At 42.6% G+C, this 23,289-nt stretch overlaps 1 protein-coding gene across 1 annotated transcript in view; it reads right to left on the bottom strand.

The window, feature by feature from the left end:
- Positions 1-17,777, bottom strand: part of flot2b (flotillin 2b) — a 43,003-nt gene extending 25,226 nt beyond the window's left edge. Inside the window, exons 1-4 of the mRNA XM_071357303.1 lie at positions 17,560-17,777; positions 11,578-11,659; positions 6,804-6,894; positions 4,117-4,240 (exon numbers count right to left, since the gene is read on the bottom strand). Of these exons, the coding sequence (XP_071213404.1) occupies positions 4,117-4,240; positions 6,804-6,894; positions 11,578-11,659; positions 17,560-17,608 (346 nt within the window). The 5' untranslated portion in view covers positions 17,609-17,777. The remainder of the gene's footprint in view (positions 1-4,116; positions 4,241-6,803; positions 6,895-11,577; positions 11,660-17,559) is intronic.
- Between the last annotated feature and the right edge of the window lie 5,512 nt (positions 17,778-23,289).

Genomic DNA, 23,289 nt, shown 5'->3' with positions numbered 1-23,289 from the left:
TTTCAAATTTGGAGATGGGAGAATCGTCCATTCTACCGAAAGTTAAGATACCAGGAACAATTGGTCAGATTAAGTGTCATATTGAAACGGAGGTGGTCACTACAGATATCCCCTTACTATTAAGCAAAGCTTCCCTCAAGAAGGCAGAGGCTGTACGAGACATAAAAAATGACAAGGCAGTGATGTTTAAACAACCAGTGACCCTTGAACTTACTACCTCAGGCCACGATTGTGTAAACATTTTAGACAAAGAAGTCACAGAGTGCATGTAAAAATGAGATTCTGACGAACACAAAGCGCTAGGAGATTCTGACACTCACAGAGAACATGAACACAAAGGAAAAACAAAGTATTGTTAACTTTTTATGGCTGGGGGGCAATATTGAGTAGCTTGGATGAATAAGGTGCCCAGAGTAAACTGCCTGCTACTCAGGCCCAGAAGCTAAGATATGCATATTATTAGTAGATTTGGATAGAAAACACTCTGAAGCTTCTAAAACTGTTTGAATGATGTCTGAGTATAACAGAACTCATATGGCAGGAAAAAAAGATAAAAAAATCCAACCAGGAAGTGGGAACTCTTGAGGTTTGTAGGTTTTCAAGTCTTTGCCTATCCAATATACAGTGTCAGTGGTCCGGTTGCACTTCCTACAGCTTCCACTAGATGTCAACAGTCTTTAGAACCTTGTTTCAGGCTTCTACTGTGAAGGGGGAGCGAATAAGAGCTGTTTGAGTCAGGGGTCTGGCAGAACGCCATGAGCTAAGTCGGCGCGCGCCCGTGAGAGTTAGCTGCGTTCCATTGCATTTCTAAAGACAAAGGAATTGTCCGGTTGAAACATTATTGAAGATTTGTTAGAAATATCCCAAAGATTGATTCTATACATCGTTTGACATGTTTCTACGAAATGTAATATAACTTTGACTTTGTTTGGACTAAGTGCCTGCGCCTCTTGAATTTGGATTTGTGAACTAAACGCGAACAAAAAGGAGGTATTTGGACATAAATTATGGACTTTATCGAACAAAACGAACATTTATTGTGGAACTGGGATTCCTGGGAGTGCATTCTGATGAAGATCATCAAAGGTAAGTGAATATTTATATTGCTATTTCTGACTTCTATTGACTCCACAACATGGCGGGTATCTGTATGGATTGTTTTGGTGCCTGAGCTCTGCCTGAGCTCTGCACTCTTGAGGAATTGTTCTCAATTTCCTTATCTGTATGAGATTGCTTATGCTTCATGTTATAGTTATTGGTGATGTTTGTTTCAAGAGGAAATTATTTATTGTATTCTATAAAATATTTATATATAAATAATAAAATATTCTATATGTGTAGGGAAGTATTTATACATTTGCTTAGGTCCAATCTCTGATCTTTCCAAGCATTTTTTATATGCTAAAACAGGATAAAATTTTAAGAAAACATGTCAAATCATACTACTGTATGTAAACGTTTCCCTCAAAACCTTCCCCTCAGATTATTGCATGGTGTGCTTTTTCTGTAAGGCTTTTTTGAAATTTGACACAGCGGTTGCATTAAGGAAAAGTATATCTTTAATTCCATGTACAACACTTGTATTTTCATCAACATTTATGATGAGTATTCCTGTAAAACATACATATATTGTGTAACATGAAGTCCTATCAGTGTCATCTGATGAAGATCAAAGGTTAGTGATTCATTTTATCTCTATTTCTGCTTTTTGTTACTCCTCTGTTTGGCTGGAAAAATGGCTGTGTTTTTCTGTGGCTATGTACTGACCTAACATAATCACAAGGTGTACTTTCGCCGTAAATCCTTTTTGAAATCAGACATGTTGGCTGGATTCACAAGTGTAGCTTTAATTTGGTGTCTTTCATGTGTGATTTAATGAAAGTTTGATTTTTATAGTAATTTCTTTTTTTAAATTTGGTGCTCAAGTGGGACGTTAAATTCTCTGGGATATGTGGGACGCTAACTCAAAATGACAAGGTTCCAGTTTAACAACGTTTACTCAACCGTATTAGCACAATACATGGTTTCCATTCCCCTCAGGCCAGGTTCATCAACAATGAGACTCCTGCGCAGGCACACTAATAATGATAGCACTGTAATAACAGAAATATAGGGATACTTAAAACATGAACTTAACAATCTCCCACTTTTCTTTAAAGACAAAAAATCAACATAATTAAATGCCCCAAGTATTATTTAAGTTACCCATTACAAATGGGTTGTGTGACAAAGTTTTTAATTGTTTTACTCAAGCTGCCACTTTCCATTACTGATTGCCTTTAGGAGCACAAGACCGGATGCTCCCTTTTTAGTCAGACAGTCAGCAAGCTGCTCCTTTGTGGCCGACCTGGATAACAGCTTTGAGGTGTGGAATCACAGTTGTAGCAAAGGTCTGTGAGCCACCCCAGATGAAGTCATCAACATGACAGGCAAGTACTCCAGTCACATTGCAGTCTTGATCAAGCCAATAGAAGAGTGCTGGATCCACCGGTGACCTTTTTCCACCTGTACTTAGCATTGTTGTCTTGAATTTGTTGTAGCAGTAGAGCGATGCATCTGCCAAGCCATACACACACTTTTAAAATTTCCACAGTGTTCCTTCACGCTTAGCTTCAGGCGAGGTCGGATGTGTCCCTTGACGGCGCTGTTCCCTGCAAAAAGGCAGATTTGATGTCTATGGAAGGAAGTTTCCATTTTATTCTGGCGGATCACTGTTAGCAGCAATCTGAGTGAGTCTGAGGCGCATGTCGGTGAACCTTTTGGGAGTTCTTTAGCAGCCAGCTCCTCAAAACCTATAGCCATAAGACTTGCTTTTGGCACTATTCCAGTTAAGGATTCTTTACCTTTACCTTATTTAGCAGGGTTTCGCCTGCTAAATAAGTTCTGTTATACTCACAGACATGATTCAAACAGTTTTAGAAACTTCAGAGTGTTTTCTATCAAAATCTACTAATAATATACATATCTTATCTTCTGGGGATGAGTAGCTGGCAGTTGAATTTGGGTATGCTTTTCATCCAAACGTGAAAATGCTGCCCCCTATCCTAGAGAAGTTAACGTGTGTGGAACGCTTAAGTGATAATGCCTGAGAAGCCAGTGTTTCATCCTTCCACAAGATACAGTCCCGACAGATATCTAAGGTTGCTACCCAAGCCGGCTGGTCGTTTGTTCTATCGGTTTGGTTGCCAGAGACGTGACCCAGTCAAGTATTTTTGTTCTGTATCTATAGACGCAACCCAGTCGTTCGTTCTAAATGTTCCAATGCCATACTGGCTGGCAACATTCTTATACCGTGCTTGCTAGCTAGCCAACTACGGCTAACTTAGCCACGGCAAACAGTTCAGCCAGAATAACAGCAAAGTAGCTGCATTTGCGTTTGTCTAAGCTGTTTTCTAGTGACATTTATTTGGATGCATCCATAACAATGAGCTAATGATGTTCGATTTCGCCTGGCATACAAAATGTGCTCTCTCGCCAGGACACTGCTGTTCAAAGAAGCTAGCCAACACCACAGCTAACACAATTACTTTAAACTGAAGCTGGAAAGACAGCAAACTAGCTAAACTTTCCCCCCCATTTTCTATTGACATTTCTTTGTATACCTGTATATCAATAAAAATGATGGCAGTTGATTCATGATTTCGACTGGCTGAGAAAAGCTGCCTGCCCATTATTCTCGTCCCAACACGTTCATTATTATGGAACAGCTGGAGATCGAATTTCAATATTGAAACAATGTTGCAAATGTCGGAGACAGACAGCAAGGTTTAAACAAATCTCCACTGTTGAGAATATATGCTAGTCTAAAAGAAATTGGAGATGATGTCTAGATGCTTTTTATAGTGGGTATCAAATGTATAAATTGCCTGGCTGGGCTGATGTGAGATGGAATAGAGTAAATAGGCATTTCAACATCATACATTTAGCCGGTGGTCACTTGTGGAATAAACACAGGCTAGAATGCAGTTTTAACCAATCAACATCCAGGATTAGACCCACCTGTTGTATAATGAGGTTTAGCCACTGATTTACATCAGCTAACAGAGAACAAAGCTGAAATCAACAGATGACCATAACAGACAAAGATCATTTTCACTTTGGAAAGATTCTCCTTACCTAGAATTGAGCGTAAATGTCCCTCCAAGGTTTGCAAAACCACTCCTTTAATTTCGGGGACGGATTTGCCCAAAAACTGCTCGCAAGCAATTGCCAAAAGATCATGATCTGTCATCACTTTGATCTGGAGAAAAGATGGAGGGTTAGAAAGACAGACTGTGGCCTGGTTGCATGCGCAAATATGAATCACTGTGCTTTAACTTGATCTATGGCTATGTTAGTGGAATTAAATAATTCCTCTAATGTACTCATTAATTAAATTCAATCTGTCTATTTATAAGAATTTGTAAGATACTTATTAACATAAAATAGACAGGATACAGTCTTATCAAAATTAGATAATAAGTGTTTATTCTCGGAGCACGCTGCCATTTGATCATAAACACAGGGTTATATACAAGATATGACGTCATAGGTTACAGAATGAGTCTCATTGTCCTGACAAATAGAAAACAGGTTCAAAAGTTCATTCTAACCTCACAGGGCACTCACATGAAACACCATATAATCATTTATCCTGAAGGCTCACTATAATTGATTACCACTTTAGCAGACAACTCAAGATAATGGAAGACCTAAAAAGTTTATCTAAACACCTCAGGGCTAAGTTGGGTCAGTTCAACCATAGTTTAACGACCCTTTCTGCTTATTTTATGACCCACAACACAAATCTCTTTTCCCCAGGCATGCAGAGTTCAATTAGTTATAGTTTTATCTAAAGCTAGAATTTGTTTTAACTATTTATTAACAAAATTCCTAACAGGCTATAAGTTAGTTTACACAAGGATTTAGTCCTTGGTTTACATTAATGTATTTTTCATACTCAGAACAGAATCTGTCCTGTGACACAAAAAGAGCTTACAGTACATGGAGTAGCTACTGCAGCAGTTGTAAACTGGTATGCCACAACGAGATATTAAATCAATAACAGTTAAAGTTATAAATAAGACAAACAGTTGAAGTCGTAAGTTTACATACACCTTAGCCTAACACATTTAAACTCGGTTTTTCACAATTCCTGAAATTTAAACCTGGTAAAAATGTCTTGTCTTAGGTCAGTTAGGATCACCACTTTATTTTAAGAATGTGAAATGTCAGAATAATAGTTGAGAGAATGATTTATTTCAGCTTTTATTTCTTTCATCACATTCCCAGTGGGTCAGAAGTTTACATACACTCAATTAGTATTTCGTAGCATTGCCTTTCAATTGTTTCACTTGGGTCAAACATTTCAGGTAGCCTTCCACAAGCTTCCCACAATAAGTTGGGTGAATTTTGGCCCATTCCTCCTGACAGAGATGGTGTAACTGAATCAGGTTTGGAGGCCTCTTTGCTCGCACACACTTTTTCTATAGGATTGAGGTCAGGGCTTTGTGATGGCCACTCCAATACCTTGACTTTGTTGTCCTTAAGCCATTTTGTCACAACTTTGGAAGTATGCTTGGGGTCATTGTCCATTTGGAAGACCCATTTGCGACCAAGCTTTAACTTCCTGACTGATGTCTTGAGATGTGGCTTCAATACATCCACATAATTTTCATTCCTCATGACGCCATTTATTTTGTGAAGTGCACCAGTCCCTCCTGCAGCAAAGCACCCCTACAACATGATGCTGCCACCCCCGTGCTTCACGGTTGGGATGGTGTTCTTCGGCTTGCAAGCCTCCGCCTTTTTCCTCTAAACATAACGATGGTCATTATGGCCAAACAGCTCTATTTTTGTTTCATCAGACCAGAGAACATTTCTCCAAAAAGTACGATCTTTGTCCCCATGTGCAGTTGCAAACCGTAGTCTGGCTTTTTTATGGCGGTTTTGGAGCAGTGGCTTCTTCCTTGCTGAGCGGCCTTTCAAGTTATGTCGATATAGGACTCGTTTTACTGTGGATACTTTTGTACTCATTTCCTCCAGCATCTTCACAAGGTCCTTTGCTGTTGTTCTGGGATTGATTTGCACTTTTCGCACCAAAGTACATTCATCTCTAGGAGACAGAACACATCTCCTTCCTGAGCGGTATGACGGCTGTGTGGTCCCATAGTGTTTATACTTGCGTACTATTGTTTGTACAGATGAACGTGGTACCTTCAGGTGTTTGGAAATTGCTCCCCAGGATGAACCAGACTTGGAGGTCTACAATTTTTTTTCTGATGTCTTGGCTGATTTCTTTAGATTTTCCCATGATGTCAAGCAAAGAGGCATCGAGTTTGACCTTGAAATACATCCAAAGGTACACCTCCAATTGACTCAAATTATGTCAATTAGCCTGTCAGAAGCTTCTAAAGCCATGACATAGTTTTCTGGAATTTTCCAAGCTATTTAAAGGCACAGTCAACTTCATGTATGTAAACTTCTGACCCACTGGAATTTGATACAGTGAATTATAAGTGAAATAATCTGTCTGTAAACAATTGTTGGAAAAATTACTTGTGTCATGCACAAAGTAGACGTCCTAACCGACTTGCCAAAACTATAGTTTGTTAACAAGAAATTTGTGGGGTGGTTGAAAAACGAGATTTAATGACTCCAACATAAATGTATGTAAACATCCGACTTCAACGGTATTTTCCAATTCAATACAATTGACAAAATTATACTTTGTCACTCTTCTCACTGACAACACATTTTGTGAGACAAACGACGGAGGCATGTCATGGTGGTAACTGGTCTCTTTCCAGCATTGTATTATTTACCTGTGCCACCCCAGTGACAGTGATGGCGACCCCTTCAGCAGTCTCAACATCCTCACACTTAGGTTGGAGTGTCATAATCTCCAGTGTAATCCTGTTTGAGGAAAAACAGTATTTTAAGTAATGCAGACCTTAAAGGGGCAACCTGCAGTTCAAACAATAACACGTTCTCTTCCCACTGTTTGGGTAAAAAGGTATGCGATGGGGCTGTAGAAATGCAACCACTCAAATTCATAGAGCTATGGATGCAAGGACCCACCAATCCTGAAGTTAACAGGCAGAGGAGAAAAAAGCTCTGTATCAGTGTGCTGACAAACTGCCTGGGAGCTCCTCAGTGGTGAAACTCCTCCTCCTTCAATCAGTGGTGAACCAGGTGGAACAAATCTTCCAGGCAATCTGGGCGTGCCAGCACCTGGCTCTGCTGTTGTCTTTAGACCGCAGTGAAAGGAGCATTTATAACACCACAAGACCAAGGAAACTTCATCTTTGTGATCAAGGTGACTGTGCAAGTCCAAGCCCTCCACAAAACTGTGAAAGACACCATATTAGCCATGCTTGGCTAGACTGACTCAAGCAGTGCACTGCTAATGATACTCTGGAAAACACAGACTCTTAACTCTTAACTTTGATAGGACTTTTGCAGTGGTATTTATAACTTCAAATGTTGTTTGTGGGGTATAAAGGAAAAGTAAGAAGAGCCAAATTCATTGTTGACAAAGAACTTGTTTGAAATGGTTAAAAGTAATTTAAACTTTGTAGAAATCTTAGTAAACCAAGTTCTTAATTCAGTAACAAATGTATAGTCTAAAACATCTTTGGCAAAAAAAATTAAGATTTGTCTGCTTAAAACTACTGATTAGAAAATAAATGTAATTTTTTACTACAAAAAATATTTAGAATGTATTTGGCTAAAATGCAAATTCAGAGAAAATATACTGATTCTGCTCATTTGATAAAAAATGGTGGGTTTCTATTTTGGGAAACATTTGCTTAAAAGTGGAAACCTTGTGTTTTATGGTGGCAGAAATGTGTTTATCTGGAGTGAATGTGGATAATTTTGTGTATTTGATTGGGCTGTCAACTCAAATAGTAACTTGTATTTGTCATCTCTTTTTTGAGGTTTTTCACCTGTTTACTGCCAACCAAAGAATGGTAAATAAAAGACAAAAAACTGATTCCATGGCTGTTTATTGAGTGAAATCCAGTTAAAATCTTCATGTGGAGGGACTGTCCTTTTCAAGTGGGGAATTGCACAAGAAAGAGGTCAAAACTTGACAATCAGTATTATGGGACACTGTTGTCACTGACAAAACATCTGTAGCAGAAGTAATGGGATAATTGAGGCTCAGCTGAAATATCTTCTCATCATTGAATAAATATTATTGGGAAGTCACATGAGTAGTTTCACAATGGCGACATTTCAGCCATGGAATATTTCTATAGTGGAACGTTTGTTTCTGGAGATTTATTACCTCTATTGCCACACACTTCCTTGACACACGGCCAAAACGACTAGAGACTAGTTACTGGCTATTGAGCAAACCTGACAAATATAACCTATAGAAAACCTAAACATTGCATGCTTTCATGTAAACCCAGGGGATAATGCCTTAGAGTCAGTTAACTTCTTATGGCTGGGGGGCAGTATTGAGTAGCTTGAATGAATAAGGTGCCCAGAGTAAACTGCCTGCTACTCAGGCCCAAAAGCTAAGATATGCATATTATTAGTAGATTTGGATAGAAAACACTCTAACCTTCTAAAACGGTTTGAATGATGTCTGCGTATAACAGAACCCATATGGCAGGCAAAAACCTGAGAAGAAAATCCAACCAGGAAGTGGGAAATCTTAAGTTTGTAGTTTTTCAACTCTTTGCCTATCCAAGATAGTATAAATTTGGTCCGATTGCACTTCCTAAGGCTTACACTAGATGTCAACAGTCTTTAGAACCTTGTTTGAGGCTTCTACTGTGAAGGGGGAGAGAATGAGAGCTGTTTCAACCAGAGATCTGGCAGAGTGCCATGAGCTCAGTCTCGCGTGCGCCCGTGAGAGTTAGCTGCGTTCCATTACATTTCTGAAGACAAAGGAATTCTCTGGTTGAAACATTATTGAAGATTTATGTTAACAACATCCTAAAGATTGATTCTATACATCGTTTGACATGTTTCTACAAACTGTAACAGAACTTTTTTTACTTTTCCTCTGGACCTAGAGCTCGCGCCTCATGAATTTGGATTTGTGAACTAAACGCGCCAACAAAAAGGAGGTATTTGGACATAAATGGACTTATCAAACAAAACAAACATTTATTGTGGAACTGGGATTCCTGGGAGTGCATTCTGATGAAGATCAAAGGTAAGTGAATATTTATAATGCTATTTCTGACTTCTGTTGACTCCACAACATGGCAGGTATCTGTATGGCTTGTTTTTGTGTCTGAGCGCTGTACTCAGATTATTGCACGGGGTGCTTTAAAAAAAAATCTGACACAGCTGTTGCATTAAGGAGAAGTGGATCTATAATTCCATGCATAACACTTGTATCTTTTATCAATGTTTATTATGAGTATTTCTGTAAATTGATGTGGCTCTCTGCAAAATCACCGGATGTTTTGGAAGCAAAACATTACTGAACATAATGCGCCAATGTAAACAGATTTTGGGATATAAATATGAACTTTATCGAACAAAATATCAAAGATCAAAGGTTAGTGATTCATTTTATCTCTATTTCTGCTTTTTGGGACTCCTCTTTGGCTGGAAAAATGGCTGTGTTTTTCTGTGACTAGAACATAATCGTTTGGTGTGCTTTTGTCGTAAAGCCTTTTTGAAATCGGACACTGTGGTGGGATTAACAACAAGTTTATCTTTAAAATGGTGTAAAATACTTGTATGTTTGAGGAATTTTAATTATGAGATTTCCGTTTGAATTTGGCGCCCTGCACTTTCACTGGCTGTTGTCATATCGATCCCGTTTGTTTATTAACTTCTTACGGCTGAAATCCCGCAGAGGACAGCAGCTAACCTACAGCGAAAAAGGGTAAGAATTGTGCCAAGTGACACACGGGAAAAAGGCAGAAGAGTGAATGTGTACTAGAGGTCGACCGATTAATCGGAATGGCCGATTAATCGGGGCCGATATCAAGTTTTCGTAACAATCGGAAATCGGTGTTTTCGGGGGCCGATTTGCCTATTTTTTTTATGACACCTTTATTTAATCTTTATTTAACTAGACAAGTCAGTTAAGAACACATTCTTATTTTCAATGACGGCCTAGGAACTTTCTGCATCGTTCAGGGGCAGAACGACAGATTTTTAACCTTGTCAGCTCGGGGGATCCAATCTTGCAACCTTACAGTTAACTAGTCCAATGCTCTAACACCTGATTACATTGCACTCCACGAGGAGCCGGCCTGTTACGCGAATGCAGTAAGCTAAGGTAAATTGCTAGCTAGCATTAAAAAACAATCAATGACTGTCATTGCTCCAATATGTACTTAACCATAAACATCAATGCCTTTCTTAAAATAAATACACCAGTATATATTTTTAAACCTGCATATTTAGCTAAAAGAAATCCAGGTTAGCAGGCAATATTAACCAGGTGAAATTGTGTCATTTCTCTTGCGTTCATTGCACGCAGAGTCAGGGTATATGCAACAGTTTGGGCCGCCTGGCTCTTTGCGAACTAATTTGCCAGAATTTTACGTAATTATGACATAACATTGAAGGTTGTGCAATGTAACAGGAATATTTAGACTCATGGATGCCACCCGTTAGATAAAATACGGAACGGCATAAACGTTTTGTTTCCGAGGTGATAGTTTCCGGATTAGTCAAGGGTATATGGTTTAGAGAGAAATAGTCGACGCGTTATAATTCCTGTAATAACTTGCGGCTGAACTTGAAAGGGGTTCCTTCGTTATTTTACCGTTCATGTCTTACAGAGAATGTCTTGATCTACTTCAAATAAGGTCTGTGTTTCGGAGGAGCAGACTGACAGGGGACCATGCAGACAAGCTCTGCTTTCTGCACTACAACCCAAAACTTCTTAACTGGGAATATTGAAGACCCATGAATGCTGGTGGTTCGTTTTAACATATGTTCTCATGTTATTTGAGACTAAATTGATTTTATTTATGTATTATATTAAGTTAAAATAAAAGTGTTCATTGTTTATTCAGTATTGTTGCAATTGTCATTATTACAAAAATGTGTGTGTATGAGAGATATATATATATATTTAAAAAATATTAATATTATTTTTTAAATCGCCCGATTAATCGGTATCGGCTTTTTTTGTCCTCAAATAAATCAGTATCGGCGTTGAAAAATCATAATCGGTCGACCTCTAATGTGTACTGTAGTTTAAGAAGGTGAGGCTAAGTGTCCTTTGCAGTGTCTCCATTTGAAACATCCAGAACTCATTAACACAATGTAGGTCAGTAAGTAAAGTGTGGCACAGAATAAAATAGTCTTTCACGCACGCCTCCTGGCTGATTGTCAGGCCGCAGATGGGTGTGATTAGTGAATTATAGGCTATCATTGTGGAAATCTAAAATGTTGGATAACCTGTTGGATCCGTGTTCATAAATAATAGTGGGTTTCTAAACCTCAGGAAGCCCTTTTATCCAGTTTAGTATTTGTATGGAAACGTGTAGGATTATTTAGCCATTGAAGAAATAAAACAAGCCTCCTCCAGACCATTAGCAAAACAACCCATAACTGCTGATAGACTGATAGATGAAGACAATTCTATGCCATCATCAATGGTCTCACCTTTGAATGTCAGTGATGAGCCACCAGGCCCAGGCCCAGCCCCCCACCATGTAGGTCTTCTCATCTGAGCCACAACAGGCACCTGAAAAATTAAACAGACAAGGCGTGAGTCAGTGGCACAAGATTTCCATTGGGGAAAGAATTCATCATTCATCAGCATTCATTATTGATACTCAGTTGACACACTTGTCCGAGACCTTCTTAGGTTGTTAGCACAACAAGTCCTTTGTCTTGCTGCCCTGCACTAGCTATGTTACTACAGGGCCAAATGTAAAATGTTTAGGTATAGGCTACTCAAACTTCTATAAGGGTAGCCTACATGATTACCTAGCCTTGTGTATAATTTCCCTGCAAGCTCAGAAATCCCTTGGCCTTGGAAGCTAAGTGAGGATCCTATTACAGTGTATATAGCTAAGGATGTAGTAACAAAACCAATCAAAATATATTATTTAGCTTAGGGCTGACCCCAATTAGTCGACTGGTCGAGTGTTTGGTCGTTAGGCTGTTTGTTCGACCGAGATTGTGTGTTACTGCTTGACTAAAACACATATTTGTGTGCCGATCTCAGTGAACTAATCCATTGCGGAGGCCTAGACTAAAAGCCAATTTCCGCTTGATCTGAAAATGTGGGCGGAGGCTCCATATCGAGGGTCTGACACAATTGCGGATTCTCCAGAGGAATGCAGAGTCCAATTTGAACTCTGTACAGTATTGCAATGCTCCTCCCAAATGTTGTAACAATGCCGAGGGCTCTGTATAGCTCCACATTGACATGATTGGTTGACGGTAGGTGGGGGCGGTAGATCTTGTATAAACACACATTCACTTACTTGACAACAGCTCTGCACTGCTCTGTGAAGTGCAAGAAGTATGAATACCCTGACTTATGCTGAAGCTATATCACCGTAAATGCTGCATGGCCAATGCAGACGTCAGATTGACAATGCACAACGCACTTCTCTCTCCAGAATGCGCACTCTCCAGCCAACTTGTGCACATTCATTGTTTCATAACTTCATTGTGTGAATTGTTTGCGATTTATTGTTGCGAGTTCAAATCTCATCACTGACAACATGAGCATGTTAGCTAATTAGCAACTTTAACTACTTAATACATTTAGCATGTTATCTAACCCTAACATTAACCCTTTTAGTTAACCCTGACCCTTTAACCTAACTACTAATCTTAACCCTTTTATTATTTTTTTATTTCACCTTTATTTAACCAGGTATGCTAGTTGAGAACAAGTTCTCGTTTACAATTGCGACCTGGCCAAGATAAAGCATAGCAGTGTGAACAGACAACACAGAGTTACACATGGAGTAAAGAATAAACAAGTCAATAACACAGTAGGGGAAAAAATGAGTCTATATACATTGTGTGCAAAAGGCATGAGGAGGTATGCAATAAATAGGCCATAGCAGCGAATAATTACAATTTAGCAGATTAACACTGGAGTGATAAATCATCAGATGATCATGTGCAAGTAGAGATACTGGTGTGCAAAAGAGCAGAAAAGTAAATAAATAAAAACAGTAAGGGGATGAGGTAGGTAAATTGAGTGGGCTGTTTACAGATGGACTATGTACAGCTGAGCTAACCCATAGCCGAGCTAAAGTTAGCCACCTAGCTAGAATTATTAACATATTGTACGTTTTTCAAATTCATAATGTATTGTATAACAATATATTTTGGAAATTCGTAACATATAATACAAATTGTAATTCGTAACATATCATGAATTGGGTGATGGACATCCACAAATTAATACATACCATACCAGTGGCGGTCGGTGCCGCTTAAGATGAGGATGATTATTTTTATTTTTTTTTACGAGCATGGACATTTCTATTACAGCATATTGGATGACTCATTCGTATTCCATTCATTTACATTTACATTTAAGTCATTTAGCAGAAGCTCTTATCCAGAGCGACTTACAAATTGGTGCATTCACCTTATGATATCCAGTGGAACAACCACTTTACAATAGTGCATCTAACTCTTTTAAGGGGGGGGGGTTAGAAGGATTACTTTATCCTATCCTAGGTATTCCTTAAAGAGGTGGGGTTTCAGGTGTCTCCGGAAGGTGGTGATTGACTCCGCTGACCTGGCGTCGTGAGGGAGTTTGTTCCACCATTGGGGTGCCAGAGCAGCGAACAGTTTTGACTGGGCTGAGCGGGAACTGTACTTCCTCAGAGGTAGGGAGGCAAGCAAGCATTCACCCAGCTCAATGTAACATTGATAGGTTTAGGCTACTGCATGATACTAAAATTTCCCCTGTACCCACCATGAGGTTGCTACAACCTAGCCTATGAATAAAAGTTTACAATCTAAGTGCACAGGTCGAGAGAATTGAGTAATCAAGGTGACAGACAGTGACACATTCAATACCTCCTTGCACATTCTTGCCTGCATCTAGCTGATCTACGGTGTAATCACTAGTCCAAAATTGGCAAATTAGTTCATTGGACAAATTCAGGTATGTTTATCCCCATTCCTTTTGCTTTCGTTTAAGAAGCATTTTTCAACAGAATTGGAATGAATACACCCCTGATCACACGCAAACACAGTTCACTTTCATAGCAGCCATATAAAAAGAGCATGATCACTTTGCTCCTTATATATATATATATATATATCATTCCATCTCGCAACCATATACTCGCTCTTCTCTCACCTTTTCCCTTCGCTTGTGGACTTATGTGCACCACAGATAAGCTGTCTGTGACCGGGCGAAAAAACCTTTCAAGCCAAACCATATCATGACTGCTAACCACTACGCAGAGCCTATATCATTGTCACCTCACAGCCAACATAGCTACTGGAACTAATGGGTTAGTAAACCCGCTACAATCATGCAGTAGTGTACAGTCAGAACGCAGTTCAACAGTTACAACGGCAGGCCCCGGGGGCAATAAATTTATTAAACCAAAAGCTTACCTTGACTTGTTAAGAGTTCCAATTTTGGATAGCCATAGCCAGCTAGCTAACATAACATCCCTCTCTGTTTGAGCCAGGTGTTTGAATAGGCTAAACTAGCTGATGGCATTCAGCTAGCTAAATGAACATTTAAAAAAAATTCAACCAAATATAGCTAGCGCTCTCTTGCGTCTCCTTAAATTTTGGAAGAAATACATTTGTTCAAAACTGTTTAACAATTGTCTTTCTCTCCGAGTCAACTACTCACCACATTTTATGCTGTGCTAGCTAGCTTTAGTTTATACTTTCAGTACTAGATTAATTCCCGGATCCTTTGATTGGGTGGACAACATGTCAGTTCATGCTGCAAGAGCTCTGATAGGTTGGAGGACGTCCTCCGGAAGTTGTCATAATTACTGTGTAAGTCTATGGAGGGGGGTGAGAACCAAGAGCCTGCTGGATTTTTTATTGAAGTCAATGCGCCCAGAGGAGGACAGAGGCTAGCTGTCCTCCAGCTACAGCTTGGTGTGACCCTAGAGAGTGCTGCTGAGGCTACTTTAGACCTTCATTGCAAAACAGTGTGTTTTAATCAATTATTTGCTCAAGTTTTATCTAAAACAGGACAACTTTAAATGTTTCAATATTTTTGTTTTTATGAAATTCACTGAGGATGGTCCTCCCCTTCCTCCCATGAGGACTTTACTTTACCATACTTTACCAGACTCCACTTTACCATACAAAACATATCATACTAAATGGTATCTCATATTTACGTACAGAACAATATGAAATGCTCTGACACCAGGTTGGTTAATCAGCTGGTAACAACATAGCCCAAGATGTACTATTAAGGAGCCTAACTTTACTGTTACTTCTTAAGGTCCAAGGGCCTTATAAACTCAAAAAAAGAAATGTCCCTTTTTCAGGACCCTGTCTTTCAAAGATAATTCACAAAAATCCAAATAACTTCAGATCTTCATTGTAAGGGGTTCAACAAACACTGTTTTCCATGCTTGTTCAATGAACCATAAACAATTAATGAACATGCACCTGTGGAACAGCCATTAAGACACTAACAGCTTACAGACTGTAGGCAATTGAGGTCACAGTTCTGAAAACTTAGGACACTAAAGAGGAATTTCTACTTACTCTGAAAAACACCAAAAGAAAGATGCCCAGGTTCCCTGCTCATCTGCGTGAACATGCCTTAGGCATGCTGCAAGGAGGTATGAGGACTGCAGATGTGGCCAGGGCAATAAATTGCAATGTCCGTACTGTGAGACGACTAACACAGCGCTACAGGGAGACAGGACAGACAGCTGATTGTCCTTGCAGTGGCAGACCACGTGTAACACCACCTGCACAGGATCGGTCCATCCGAACATCACACATGCGGGACAGGTACAGGATGGCAACAACAACTGCCCGAGTTACACCAGGAAGGCACAATCCCTCCATCAGTGCTCAGACTGTCCGCAATAGGCTGAGAGAGGCTGGACTGAGAGCTTGTAGGCCTGTTGTAAGGCAGGTCCTCACCAGACATCACCGGCAACAATGTCGCCTATGGGCATAAACCCACCGTCGCTGGACCAGACAGGACTGGCAATAAGTGCTCTTCACTGACGAGTCGCGGTTGTGTCTCACCAGGGGTGATGGTCGGATTTGCGTTTATCGCCAAAGGAATGAGCATTACACTGAGGCCTGTACTCTGGAGCGAGATCGATTTGGAGATGGAGGGTCTGTCATGGTAGGCAATCTCAACACTATGTTACAAGGAAAACATCCTCCCTCATGTGGTACCTTTCCTGTAGGCTCATCCTGACATGACCCTCCAGCATGACAATGCCACCAGCCATACTGCTCGTTCTGTGCGTGATTTCCTGCAAGACAAGGAATGTCAGTGTACTGCCATGGCCAGCAAAGAGCCCGGATCTCAATCCCATTGAGCACGCCAGGGACCTGTTGGATCGGAGGGTGAGGGCTAGGGCCATTCCCCCCAGAAATGTTCGGGAACTTGCAGGTGCCTTGGTGGAAGAGTGGGGTAACATCTCACAGCAAGAACGGGCAAATCTGGTGCAGGCCATGAGGAGGAGATGCACTGCAGTAATTAATGCAGCTGTTGGCCACACCAGATACTGACTTACTTTTGTTCAGGGACACATTTTTCCCATTTCTGTTCGTCACATGTCTGTGGAACTTGTTCAGTTTATGTCTCAGTTGTTGAATCTTGTCATGTTCATACAAATATTTACACGTTTTAAGTTTGCTGGAAAATAAACGCAGTTGACAGTGAGATGTTAATATTTTTGCTGAGTATGTTATTTTCAGAGGTAGACTGGCCCTGGCAGCCAAACACTCCATCTATCGATTCTCAATTGTGATACGGTTCTACAAACATAATACACACTTAACGTATACTGTTTTAACTGGCTTTATTACAGTTGCAGACGACAGTATGTTGCAGCCGGCAACACGTTTATGGTGGCCTTCTTCGGTTACACACAGGTGTTCGGCGCATGCTAGATAGCTAATTAGTACAGGTGGTCCCTCTGTCTTCCGTAAACAGTAAACACGGAAATATAGCTGTGTGGGAACACTAACCCTATAAAAAGGTGTGTATCAATGTAACATTGTTTTTTTGAGGATGGTTTCTCTGATATGAAAGATAAGGTCCTTATGCTTCACAAATCATACTGCAAGCAATGTGTGTTAATGTTCAGACTGAGCGGTGCTCCAAACAAAACTACCCAGACAATAAAACTTGTCCCTACAGATAAAACTCCCCCACAGAAGACGCCTTCGTCCAATGTATCTTAATGTGTAATGCAATATAACAGACATTATCAAGGGGCTAGTTACAACTAGCTAACGTTAGTGAAGCGACATGATTTATGTTTATCCATCGAGCAAAAGCAACGCAATTACCGTTTCATTAACTAGCTAAAGTCAGCTATACATGAACTGAAAACACTTGGTAAACGAACAGGTTAACAAAATAATCATACATTAATAACAATTACGCATTTTGTTGGCTAGCTAGCATGCAGGGAGGACACCTACCAGAAACAACCACGGCTTCATTTGGTCCAACTGTAAGGCAGCTACCCATCTTCTTCCGGTGATATATCCTCACAAATATGCGTGAAACCCTTCTGTATTGTAATATACTTTGGTTGTGTGGTTAAATCGATTTAAAAAAAGTAAATATTCACAGCGTCTCTGCCACCTTCCTATTCAATCTCCTGCAAGCCCTCGCCTGAAATCAAGACTGTGACGTAGCCTAGCTAGCTAACGTTTGCCCTGCCCACTTCAGGGACTCCCTCCCTTCCCATGCAGTGTGTACTCGTAGCCGCTAGGTAGTAGCATTTTCTAAACTGTACTGTCTTCGGTAATAACCAATGGTAGTAGCGAGCATCTACTGTCTACTATCTGACTAACGTTTCTCCCTGCCTGTCTGTATCAACGATGCACACATATGGAGCCAGATACTTGTCAAAAGGTTGGACATACATATCGTTAGGATTGTAACAAAATCCATAAGTAAATTATTAGGATCGTAAGAAAAGGCATGCGTGAAACGAAGGTTACGTATGTAACCACGGTTATATGAGCTATATGGATCAGTCAAATATATTGGTATCAATCTGCGCTGGAGGGATACATCCGAGGTGAGGATTTACAGATTTACTCCCGTGTACACCTGTGTCATGGATGGGGTCTGCCCCTATATATAGACCCAATGGCCGCGACACACGTTCTCTACATCATTTTTGAAGCGCCTCTAGTACCGTAGAGGATTGGAGTGATCCATATAGCTCACATAACCGTGGTTACATATGTAACCTTCCATGTGGAAGGGGGGGGTCTCGGCACAGTCCCCGGAAAGGGAGGCAACGCCCAGGATCGCTGAACCAACCGCAGAGGGAGGTTCCACATTTACCCAGCTGGCCGCAGCACAAATATCAGTGAGGGGCACTCCTCTCGGTAGAGCCCAGGAAGCAGCCACACCTCGTGTTGAATGTGCCACCACAGATCCCAGCACTGGCCTGCCAGCCAAGCGGTATGCTGTCATAATCGTGTCCACGATCCAGCGAGAGAGCCTTTGCTTTGATGGCCCATCCCCCAGGATTCTCTTACCATAGCAGACAAAGAGCTGGTCTGTTGTTCTCACTGACCGTGTCCGCTCCTCATAGGCAGCCAGTGCCCGCACAGGGCACAGCATGTCGGACACCAGACTCCCCTGCCACTGCCGGGGGTCGTAAACAGACAGGATAAAAGATGTTCACATGCCTGTCTGACAGAACCATCGGGAGGAATGAACGGTTGGGACGGAGAGATATACTCCTCCCACCAGGGTCCATCCGGTAGCACTCAGAACTTACCAAAAGAGCATGGAAAAAGAAATGTCACCCACCCTCTTCATGGAAGTAAATTATACCAAAAAAGCCACCTTCATAGAGAGGTGTTTCAGGGAGTCAGACTCCAACGGTTCGAAAGGCCGCTTTGCCAAAGCTGCCAAGACCACATCCAGATCCCAGCTTGCCATTGAGCGGGCTCTAGGCGACAAACCCCCTTCATAAACCTGGAGACCAAGGGATGATGCCCCACTGGCCTGTCCATCCACCCCACATGGCAGGCCGATATAGCCGCCAAATACCTTCTCGGTGTAGAGGCTGCCAAGCCCTCATCCAAGCGAGACTGCAGGTATTGAAGGACATACTGCAACCCGCATGACTCGTGCACAACCTCAATACCAGTGCACCAAGAGCCGAACAACCGCCAGTGCAACTGTAGCCAGTGCCCTTGCGCTCTGCATGGTGTTCATTATGCCCTCTTGTAGTCCTAACATGGACCATTGGTGCCGTTCAGCGGCCAAGCCCACAGACTGAGGCGGTGTGGTCTCGGATGCCACAGAGTTCCCCCGGTCTGAGACAGCAGGTCGGGTCTCAGGTGCAGTTGCCAAGGTGTCCCAGACAACAGGGACATGAGAAGGCTGAACCAGGGTCGTCTGGGCCAGTATGGGGATACCAGCATCCTGGTCCTGTCCAGCACAGCCTGGATCAGGGGAAAAGGGGGGAATGTGTAAAGCTCCAGCCCTGGCCAATGGTGAGCCAGAGCATCCAAGCCCAGATGTCCAGTGTGCATTGCAAACAGGTCCACCTGCGCCCTCCCAAACTTGGCCTACAGGTGCTGCACCCCCTGGGGATGTAGGCTCCAGTCCCAAGGTGGTGGTCCCTCCATCAAGAGCATATTCGCTGCCACATTCAGGATGCCAGGTACGTGCGCTGCGCGTAGAGACTCTAGACGTCCCTGAGCCCAGAGAAGAAGCTCCTGTGCCATAAGATGGAGGTGGTGGGACCTCAGTCCACCCTGATGGTTGATGTAAGCCACCACCGTTCTCACCAGGACATATCTTCCCTTCGGATGTGGAAGGAAAGACCGCAGGGATAGCAGTACAGCTCGGAGCTCTAATGTATTGATGTGCCTGCCGCTCCAAGGAGGTAGCAAACAGCCTCTGGCCAACCTGCCCTTGGTCACATCCCCCCAGCCGATCTGGAAGACGTCTGTGCTGACCAGCTCCCGGCGGCACATCCTCGGCATCTCCTCCATCCCCTGAGAGAAAGGAGCGACAGCGCCACCTCAACAATGCCCTGAGGCACTGTGCGATCACCCGCAGCTGGCGGTGACGCTTTGGGTGCAGCCGGTGGGAGTTGAACCACTGTTGTAGAGGCCGGAGATGTAGCAGGCCCAGGGGAATTAGCAACGAGGCCGTGGTCAGCAAGCCCAACATGCATTGTCAGGGCAGATACCACCCACCCCTGCCGAAGGTGGTCAAGGCAAGATAAGATCGCCTGAACCCTTCTGGTGGGCAGGCATGCTCTCATGAGGACTGATTCCAGTTCCATGCCAATGAACGCCACCCTCTGGGTGGGCATCAGACAACTCTTCTTGTTGTTTACAATAATGCTCAGCCCGCCGATGTGGGTCAGGAGCATGTTTCTGTCTGTCGGGGAACAAATCAGCCAATCGTCCAGGTAATTGAGGATCAACAATCCTCAGGACGTGAGAGGTGCCAGGACAGTGTCCATGCACTTTGTGAAAGTGCGGGGTGCCAAGGAGAGGCCGAAGGGAAGAACCATGAATTCGTAAGCCGTCGGTTCGAAAGTGAATCGGAGGTACTGCCAATGAGCTGGGTGAACAGGAACATGGAAGTACACATCCCTCAGGTCCAGCGTCACAAACCACAGGGTCCCTGGACACGGCCTGCAAAACGTGGGCTGGGGACAGTATGTGGAACCTCAGTACCTTCAAGTACTCATTGAGGTTGCGGAGGTCCAGAACCATTGAAACCCTCTGTCTCTTTTTGGAACCACAAAATAAGTAGAACCCACCTAGCCGTTCTGATGTTTCGATCCTGCGGATGACACCATTGTCCAGGAGTTAGGAGATTTCCAGCCGCAGGGTTTTCTTCAGGGGGTCAGCCACCGTGGAATTGGAGTTGGTAGCCCTTTCAAGCATTATGGACAACACCCAGGGGAACTGGGGGCGATGAAGCCCTGCTGCCGGCTTCTGATGGCATGTCAGTCTGGTAGCCCCGCTCACGGTGGTGAACAGTGCCAGCATCGTCCCCCAGGAACTGCCTATCACTGGCCAACAGGGAACAGCTGTCGTCGCCATCGAAACTATCAACCTCCTGACGCAGGGCATGCGCCCTCCGTTCAAGGTGGTCCCAGCTGTCCGACTCCTGTCCCCGTCCAGGACTAGCAGCAGATGGGCTCTGCCGGCGGTGGCTCCGGCCAAGCTTCCTGGGAGGGGTACTGGGCCCAGTAGAGGGACTAACAGCTCGCGGGCGCACCACTCCTAGGGAGGGAGCTCGTCCCCAGCCTGAGCCAGAGCCTGGCCAACCCACTTGCGCATGGCCTTCAATCGCGCCAGGCGCAGGCGTTCTGAGAACATCACACAGAACAGGCATCCGGTAGGGCGCTCTACCACCCTCTCCACGTGGCTCAAACCCAGGCAGTGCATACACAAGGTATGTGGATCCCCAGGGGGATGCCACCATCACCTCTCACAAAGTGAATCCATAAGCTCAGCCAAGCCAACAAGGCAACGGAGCAGGGGTCCGACGCCCTGGGAGAGCTTATGTCGTGACCTGCTTGGAGGAATAGGAACCCGGTGAGAGATAAATTACCCAGTACCTCTGCAAAAAACATGGAAGACCTGTGTGGGAAAAGCAGGCAGACAAAAAAACAGCAACCAGGTAATGGATTTGTTTTATCTGTTTTTTGTTTACGCCAACTGCAATGTTACCTAGCCGGTTTAATATCCAAGCAGTAAAACAGCACCATATGATGGAGTAATTCAGTTAAGGAACTCCAAAGTTAATGTCTCAACGTAGTGGAAAGCCCACCACGATATTCTTACACTCTGCAGGGGAAAGAACAAGAAAATAACCCTGCAGGGTAATTAGCAGAAAACCCGCACCTAAGGTGCGGTTAAAGCAATTCACAACACACACATAGAACAAGCCAGTTGGCAAGTTGTGTAAGGTAAATTACAGTTTGTGGCAGCAAGAGCCACCATACTAATGGATGCACACAGAGTCGTAGTGTACCGCTAACAAAACTCAAGTACGAAAAACCACAGGAGGAAGATACAGATCAACCCTGTGCAGTGAGTGGAGCACTCAAGAGGGGCTGGCCATGTGGCCAGCTGCTCCAGGCTACAAACAGTCAGTGAGTATACTTCCACGCAAGATATTACACTTACCAGTGACTTACAAAGCGAACTTTCATAAGTTTGTACCACAAACAATACAGACGTCCGTGAGAAAATGAAGACAACTTGTGTCGCGGCCATGGGGTCTAAATATAGGGGCGGCCCCAGCTGTGACACAGGTGTACACGTGAGTAAATCTGTAAATCCTCACCTCGGATGTATCCTTCTGCCGTGGAGTGATACCAATATATTGGAGTGATCCAATACAGTGAAACATAAAATGAAACGTAAATGTTAAAATAGATCTGTAAACCCTATGTTACGACTATGAATGAACATTTACACGTTAAATTCTAACTTTACGTCTCACTTTACTCGGTTATAGATATTTTTTAATGTGTGCAAACTTTTGTCAATAATGTGGAATCTGCTAAATATATGAACCGGATGGAGCTAGTCGAAGTTAGCCCAGATGTTAAAGTTGCTTGGCAGCTTCCGGTTTCATTTCCAAAATAAAAGTCTAGAGCTTGTTTTAGAACAGCATTCAACAACAACGTTATACCAGTAGATTATGTACTGTAGTATATTTTTTTTAAACAACATTTTTTAACTAGGCAAGTCAGATAAGAACAAATTCTTATTTACAACGACGGCCTACACCGGCCAAACCTGGGCTAATTGTGCACCGCCCTATGGGACTCCCAATCATGGCCGGTTGTGATACAGCCTGGATTCGAACCAGGGTGTTTTTGGATGCCTCTAGCACTGGGATGCAGTGCCTTAGACCGCTGCGCCACTCGAGAGCCCTGAAGGCTTGAGCACTTGTGTGAGAAGGATAAAGACACAGAAGAGCCTTGTCTAGAATAACCGCCTGAGCTGCCAAATAGAAAGTAAATACCGAGGTAAAGACAGTTTCAAGTTCGATATTCGATGGATATTCGCGCTTTCAAACCTCAATAGCTTTCAAACCACTTGAGCCACATACTCCAAATACTGATGTTGGAATAATTGCGCACAACATTGCACAGGACATTATTTTCATGATTTAGACATTAATTTGCTTTCCAAAGC

Source organism: Salvelinus alpinus, chromosome 21, assembly GCF_045679555.1.
Source record: "Salvelinus alpinus chromosome 21, SLU_Salpinus.1, whole genome shotgun sequence".
Taxonomy (NCBI): domain Eukaryota; kingdom Metazoa; phylum Chordata; class Actinopteri; order Salmoniformes; family Salmonidae; genus Salvelinus; species Salvelinus alpinus.
The sequence above is the reverse complement of the archived record's forward strand: the minus strand, read 5'-3'. Positions and strand labels throughout refer to the sequence as shown.